At 44.3% G+C, this 8,173-nt stretch overlaps 1 protein-coding gene across 1 annotated transcript in view; it reads left to right on the top strand.

Annotated features, from left to right (window-relative positions):
• The window catches only part of NOS1 (nitric oxide synthase 1 (neuronal)), a 130,833-nt gene that overhangs the window by 67,262 nt on the left and 55,398 nt on the right, over window positions 1-8,173 (top strand). The window contains exons 5-7 of the mRNA XM_006890404.1: window positions 352-497; window positions 2,763-2,925; window positions 4,898-4,989. Coding sequence (XP_006890466.1) covers window positions 352-497; window positions 2,763-2,925; window positions 4,898-4,989 — 401 coding nt within the window. The remainder of the gene's footprint in view (window positions 1-351; window positions 498-2,762; window positions 2,926-4,897; window positions 4,990-8,173) is intronic.

The following is an 8,173-nucleotide window of genomic DNA, read 5'->3' as shown; positions in this document are numbered from 1 at the left end:
CACAACATTGAGTCTTCCTATCCATGAGCAAGGGATATTCTTCCACTTTTCAAGATCTCTTTTTGTTTCTTGTAGTAATGTTTTGTAATTTACGTGGTAAATTATTACACAGCTTCCGCATTATGTCATTACATACATTAGTAGGGTTTTTTGTGGAGAGGGAAAGCAAGGAGGAGAAGGGGCACAGTTCAATCCGTGACTTCTCCCACTGCTGGGAAGCTGGGACTTGGGAGCCCACCTAGGAATGAAGGACCAGGCCAGCTCTCCCACGAACATGAGAGTCCAGGTTCCCAGTCCAACATGCAGCAGCTTCAGTCAAACCACGTGATAACCACTCGCTTTCCCCTCCAGGAGTCGGGGTGCTCCGAACACATCTGCATGGGCTCCATCATGCTCCCTTCTCAGCAAATACGAAAGCCTGAAGAGGTCCACTCGAAAGAGCAGCTCTACCCTCTCGCCAAAGAGTTCATTGACCAGTACTACTCATCAATCAAAAGGCAAGTTCACGGTGACTCCAAGGAGCCAGGGGTACTTTCTCAGGGGCTGAGGTCCAACGCGTGAGCTTCAGCTCCCTAGACAGTTGAACCAGAGCCTGAACACACAGAGCCTTTCCACCCAGGACTGCCAGAGATCCAAAACTGGTGATCCAGGGACCAGCTCGGCCATAATACGCTTCCTTTGGCCTGTAAATTGTTGCTTAACGTTTGAAGCATTTCAGGCAGTTCCACACCTAGGCATACACCCTAGTAAAAACCTGGCATATGTACCCAAGAAAGTATGCATGGAAGTGTTCCTTGCCATGCTGTTTAATGTTGGGGGAAAAGAAAATTCAAGAACTGCCAGAAAATCACCTCTGTTTCATTGACAGCAGAATGTGCATATAATCGTGGTATATTGCAGGTGAATTATACTGTCACTGGTTGCCACCAAGTCAGCTTCAATCTTTGTGTGTCTTAGTAGAACTGTGTCCCATAGAGCTACTGGTAGCTGTTTCTTTTCAGAAGCAGATCAGCAGGTCTTTTCATCTGAGTCACCTCTGAGTAGACTTGAACTTCTAACCTTTGGTTATCAGCTAAATGCGTTAGCCATTGGTACCACTTGTAAACATCTATGGAATATTATACAACTGTTAAAATAAGTGTTCATTAGAATGAAGTTCACTAGTGAGCTTAAACAAAGGGGGGGAAAACCACACGAATTGTGGAAGGGTACATTGAATATTGCATCATTTATATAAACTTCTAAGACTCGCAGTGTGATTATATACTGGTTAGGGATATATGCATATGTGGCCAAGGGAGAAACAAATGCATGAGGATGGAAAATACCCCATTCAAGATAGCTGTCTCCTCTGTGAAGATAGTGGGGCATGATCCAACAAGAAACTATGATCATGTTTGTTCATTTCATTCACTTGAGACATAGGGGTTTTTTTTAAATCTTATTGTGGAAATTCTTTTGAAAGGTGCTGGATGTTTGAACCCTCCCAGCAGCCCCACAGGTCAAAGATCGGAGGACGTGCTTCCATAAGGAATGTTGTTGTTGTTGTGTGCCATCAAGTCAAAACTGACTCACAGGGGCCCTCCAGTGGTTTCATCTCATGAGAGAAGATTGCACATCCTACCATGGAGCAGCTGATGGACTCAAACCATGTATCTTTGGGTTGGCAGTGCAGCTCCTTACCCCTAGGCCACCAGAGCTTCCTCATAAAGATTACAGCCTAGAAAAACCCTATGAGGCCGTTCTACTCTGTCACATAGAATCTCTGTGAGTTAGAAATCAGCTCAACATTAACTGTGACAGCAACATACATTTTCAGAAGCCTGAAACGTTTCATGCCACAGTTTTAACTTTCTGACAGTGAGTAGGTTACCATCACTTAAAAGAAGAGTTCTATCCCCCTCACATTTCTCTGAGATAATCTTTAAACCTCAGACCTTCAACCAAAAAATATCCCCTGAAGCCTTCTTAAAACCAAGCAGTGGTTTAGCTTAAGCAGTAAAGAGTGTCTGCCTTGGGCATTATGTTCTTTTTAAATCTATCTGCTGAGGATGCAGGAAGGTCTGGGGGTGCAGTTTATAGGGAGTTGTGCTGGTAACCCAAAGGTCACTCTTCTTTAGTGGTTCAAGTCCACCAGTGGCTCCACAGGAGAAAGATGGGTAGTCTCCTCCCATGCAGTTTACAGCCTCTGAAACCCTTCAGGCGGGTCGGCTATGAGTCAGAATTGACTCAGCGGGCAGTGAGAGAGAAATAAGGGGTCAAACTGGCAATGACTAAAGAAATAAGAACCTTAGAGGACAATGAGTTTCTGTCAGTGGAGAAGAACAGCTCCAAAGACAGGAGGGAGAATGGGTGCACAGGTGGGTTAATATACTCTGTCCTCAGATTGCACCTGAACAAAGTATGACTTGGTGTTATATTCTCTGTGTATGTTCACAACATAAACCAATAAATCATAAAAAATTGGGAGAGTTTGATAATATTTCCAGATCCTCAAAGCTCTGATCCCACTGAGTTGACTTTTCTAGTAGAAGAGTCACAGCTGCCCCTTTGGATAAAGCATAGACTCTGTTTGCCACCGTTCCCACTCAGCCAGTTTAGCCATCTGCACACTGCTGGGCTTTTGTGGACATTTATTAAGCTCAACCTAAGCCCCGAACTACCGTATCCAGAAATCACCTCGAGGCATGTTGTGTCTTTATGTCTCCATGCAACCTCCCGTTCAGAAGAGAGAATGATGGTCCCATGTTCTTCTCGTTCAGATTTGGCTCCAAAGCGCACATGGAGAGGCTGGAAGAGGTGAGCAAAGAGATTGAGACCACACACACCTACCAGCTGAAGGACACAGAGCTCATCTACGGGGCCAAGCACGCCTGGCGGAACGCCTCCCGCTGCGTCGGCAGGATCCAGTGGTCCAAACTGCAGGTAGGCGGTGAGGATCCGACACCATGTGAGCCCCACATTTAGGGACAGGAGGATGGGCATTTAAAGGGGTTCATGCCCACCAAGGGCACCTGATGGCCTTGATGACTTCTCAGATGGTGATCACAGAGTTTCAAGTCCTTAGGCCATAGCAGAATCTCCCCTAGAGTTGCATCTAGTTTGCCCAGTGCAGTCTGCTTTAAAAAAGAAATATCCTCTTGTAGGACTTATATACACTAGTTTACTGCAGACCTCACTACTCCCTTTTGTCTCAAAATTTCTCTGTTGGTTTGTTTCACCTGGTCCTTGAAACCATTTGATTCCGTGTTCCCCGGGTACAGTTTTTGGGAGGTTCCCCCCCCCCCACTGGGGAGTAGTTTGACCTTGTAAGTTAGTATCAAATTTAAAGTTGTTTATTTTGCTGATTTTAGTCTGTTTAGTTTGTATACTTAATCCTCAATAACTAACAAAGTATATAACCAGCTCATTAAAATTCCCTCCTGTACCCACTACCCCTTTCCTATTCACACTTAAACTTAGTACCAATTATTATGGACTGTTTCCTGGTCTGTTTGACTAAAGTTATTGACATAAAGACAAATATTTATGTATAAACTTATTTACATCAGTAATTTTTTTTATATGCACACCTGTGTTTATTGCTGCTTTGTTCATAATAGCAAAGAGATGGAAGCAACCCAAGTGTCCATCAACAAATGGTACATTCACACAATGGAACACTATGCAACACTGAAAAACAAGGAACTCATAAAATACTATACAAAATGGGTGACCCTAGAGGCCATTATGCTGAGTGAAATATCTTAGTCACAAAAGGACAAAAACTGCATAATGCCACTGCTATAAAACATGATTGACATCAGAGCTGAGGGGATAAATAATGAACATTGCATTGAGACAAATGAGGGAAAGAACTATTTAAAAGGAATATATGATTAGGTATTATTTGCATGACAACATTTCAGAATAAAAGGTGCATAGCAAAGTGGACTGGGAGCAGGGTGAGCGAGGAAATTGTGCACCAATGGATAAATCTTTTTTTTTAATTTTCTATTAGTTTATTTACAAAATTCAAATACATTATTTTCTTCCCCCCCTTTTTTATTATTAATTTCAATGACCATCTACAGAGATTTTGGAATTCCATTCATTCACTGTTGCACTTTTCTCCCTGCCCACCTCACCCCACCCCCAGTTCGCTCCTCTCCTTGAAAAACAAAAGAAAAACTCCTTCATTGGTACACAATCCCCGCACCCGCACACCCTCACCCCCCACTCCAAGTATACTCCACTCTGCATCCCTCATTCCGGACTCTTACGATAATCATAATGCCCTAAAATATATTACTTTTAAACTATTCTCTCCCTCATCGGCTTCAGTGCAGTTATATTTACTATATCAGTAATTTTCAAATCTGCTAATTATTTTGAGCTTTGACTGTGTATATCTGGCAGAAACAAACACCAAGTTGTGTAGTAATAGTGCCTTTAGCTTGGGATGGTTAAGGCTAGGTGTCAGTTTATCTGAGAAATGATTCTTGGTGATTTGACAGTTCTGTGATGATGTCATCTAGGAGTTACGTCATAGTCCTTTTCCTTTTTTTACCTGATGTATCCCAGCAGAGCCTTTATTTCATCCGCTTTGGATAATAAGCTATGTTCTTGTCATTGACTAGTCTTTTTTTACCTGATGTAATCATCTTCCATTTTCACATAACAACCTAGTCTTTGAAACCTAACTATATTGATAAGTAGGTGTTTAAGCAGATAACTGATGTAAGTGTATCACATATCTACCTTGTCAGGCCCAGACCAGGACTCATTTATAAGGTTCTCACTGCTCTAGGGTGGGTAGCAGCTGAGATGGACCCGAGGTTTCCCTAAAATGTTGGGCTGCAGGAAGGAAGGGGGAGGGAGGGTGGGGTCTGTCAATGCCACAATGCACCTCTTCCAGGTATTTGATGCCCGAGACTGCACCACGGCTCACGGGATGTACAACTACATCTGCAACCACATCAAGTACGCCACCAACAAAGGGAACCTCAGGTGAGCTGGCCACACGAAGGCTGGGGCAGGAGGCTGATGTCCTCACGGAATTGATCCTGGGGTCTGGAGTTGGCTTATCTACCAAGGAAATGCCCTTCCTCCCTCCCTCACAGAGGTGGGCCAAGATGACGGGTCTCCTGGTTTCCTGGTTGACCCTTTCTGTGCCATCTTTGCAGGAACAGCCAACTCCGGCTTGCAAATCTGTGAGGACAACACTCACGACTGACCCACCCTTGAATATCATCCTCACAGACAGGAAGGGATACTCCAGATTCTCAGGAATGAGAACAGGGACATCCCACTGCTGGGTGACCTGCTTTACAACTTCCCATCCGTTGCCTCAACATCTTTCCTGCTTCTGTGGGTTCTGCGCCTTCAGGTTCCCCAAAGCAGCCAAGCCCAAGCCTGAGGCTCCTCTCGTCCTGTACAAAGAGCAAAACATCAGTGAGCAGGCATCAACAGGGGACCAGTACCTTTCACCCTGGGCACCCCTCGCTGGAAGAGGAGCAGCTCAAAGGGAACAGCTGGAGCCCACAGACAGGCGTTACCCTTATTAATCCTGCTTGCTCATTCCTGCCCTGGCATCTGTTCCCAGCTGCTGACCACCCCCTCCTCAGGCCCACGCAAGGCCAATGGCAGGGATATTCCCACAAGTCCCTGGGCTCTGCGGAGTACACCCAGATGGGGCTCAATTTGCAATAGGCACAGATCTTCTTGGATGGTCTCTTCCCTTAGGTGGAAACAGTGGGGCCATCAGTAGGAAAGGGCCTGTAATCTAACGCCATGGACTGCACAGAGAACTGGTGTTGGGGTCTCTTCCTAAAAGACCTCATTCCCAGGGAACATCTGAGAACTATCCAGAAGGTCTCAGGCCTCAAATAGTGTATGAGCTTTGTAGGTGACTTTGAAGTGTTGCTATGAGGAGGTGGTACATAGGAGGTGCTGGTATAGGCTGCCATAGGCAGACAGGCTGGGCAGCGAGCACGCCCCAGGCACACACATCCCTCACCCAGGTCACCTCCATTTGCTCCATTTATCATTGGAGGGCTTCGTGAAATCATTTTTTTAAATTTTATTTTATCTTGGTTTGCATACAAAATTCCTGTACTTTGTGTTTCACACATTCCTTTATTCACATTGTGTTTCATAAAATCATTCCCATACATTGTGTTTTATAAAATTAATTACCATTAATCTATGCCCATCATTACCTTTATTTTCAGACAAAGCAAATTATGTTGCTGGTAGTTTGTGGTATTTTTTTTAAAAAAAAAAGCCAGTAATTTTTTTTTTATACTTTGAATGAAATTCACAGAGCAAATTGTTTTTTTTATTCTATCATTCACACATAGTGTTTCATGACATTAATTACTGCCCCCATATTTTAATATGGTGACCTGGAGGTAAGAAGTTGTGCTGCAGTCCGTCCCAAAGGCATGCAGTTCAAATCCACCAGCTGCTTCTCAAGAGAAGGATGGACAATCTCCTGTGTGATTAACTGCCTCTGACAACCTGTTAGAGGGTCAGCTATGGCTTGGTTCTGACTCGATGGCACACAACAACAATGACATTTATAGCAGCACTCTTCCTATTTCATCCCTGTGATTCTCATGTCAGCTAATCCAGTTTTAATTTATTTATTTGTTTATTTACTTTATGTCTGGAAACTATGAGAAAGCAATAAGAAAGCGTTGTACATAGGAGAATCTGTACATCGCGGGGGAGAGAGAGAGACAGGCAGGGGAGGAGGAGGAGAGAGAAAGGGAAAGAAGAGTGACTCACGAGAGCTCATTACCTCATAGCTGACATCCAGCAGTTTCCCGAGGCTGTAAATGCCGTGAGAAGAGATTGCCCGTCTTTCTCCTGTGCAGTGCGTGCCTGGTGGATTCAGACAACCAGAGAGGGATAGCCTTTGGGTCAGCAGTGCTTTATAGTCTAATCCACCAGAACTCTTTAAGAGAGAAGATGAGGCGTAATTTAAACAGACTTACCAGTGAACTCTGATGGCCTGCTTGTAAGGAGATGTGCTGCGAGCCCAAAGTCACGGGGTTCCTATCTACCAGCTGCTCCAGAGGAGAAAGATGGGCACTCTCCTCCTGTACCCTTTACTGCTTCTGAAAGCCTGCTGGAGCGTCAGCTCTGAGTCCCTTCTCAACTGACAGCACACAACCACCACAGCACCCGCTCAGTGAGCTTATCTTTAGAGAAGCAGGAAATGAGAGGCGTAAATGAGCTCTGTTTCCTAGCTTGGTCTTGTTTCCCGCACCTACAGTAAGTGTGATTCTGGTGTTCCTAGACTCTTGGGTTTCTGTAACACAAACACTGCTTTATCTGGGACGCAGCCAAAGCAGCAGCAGTGGGCTTTCCTGCTGGAGGGAGAGCGCTGGTGGACTTGTTCTCCGCATCTCCCGTGGGGCGTCTCTGCTGCCAGATCCTCCAGAGGAATTGGGGTTGATCTTCGCCTTGAGCCCCGATTCTGGACAGGCTCTTCGGTGTATGCATCACTCCCTTGGGGTTATATGCTACACCTGTGGCTTTCTGTTTGTTAGAGCTTAGCCTTTCTAACAGGGACAAGGAGGTGTCTAACTGTTCTTGTGAGTTGCTCTTCTCTACTGGCTAGTAACTTTGAGCATCTTTTCTAGTGCCTGTTGGCAATTTGAATGTCATGTTTGGTGTTCAAGTCCTCTGCCCATGTTTTGTCAAATTGTTTACATTTTATATGTGTGTGTGTGGTGTATATATATGTGTGTGTATATATTTGTGTGTGTGTGTGGTGTATATATGTGTGTGTGGTGTGTATATATGTGTGTGTGTGGTGTATATATATGTGTGTGTATATATTTGTGTGTGTGTGGTGTATATATATGTGTGTGTATATGTGTGTGTGTGGTATATATATGTGTGTGGTGTATATATATATGTGTGTGTGTGTGTGTGGTGTATATGTGTGTGCGTGTGTGTGTGTATAATGTATTTTGGATATTAGATCTTGGATATATATATTGTTGATTGCCTTCGAGTCGAGCATGACTCATAGCAACCCTCTGAACAAAAGGCCAGATAACTATCAACATTTATCAAAGTTTCTAGAGTTTCCAGAGACATGTTGTTTAGGAAGTGAATCTCAATATCTCTTTCTTCTCTTCTCTCTCTCTCTATTCTCTCTCTCTCCCCTGTCTCTCTG

The sequence above is a fragment of the Elephantulus edwardii genome, unplaced genomic scaffold (genome assembly GCF_000299155.1).
Source record: "Elephantulus edwardii isolate Elephantulus edwardi_28Jun2011 unplaced genomic scaffold, EleEdw1.0 scaffold00089, whole genome shotgun sequence".
In the NCBI taxonomy this organism is placed as follows: Eukaryota; Metazoa; Chordata; class Mammalia; order Macroscelidea; family Macroscelididae; genus Elephantulus; species Elephantulus edwardii.
Note: the sequence above shows the minus strand (reverse complement) of the source record. Positions and strands in the feature narration are given on the sequence as shown.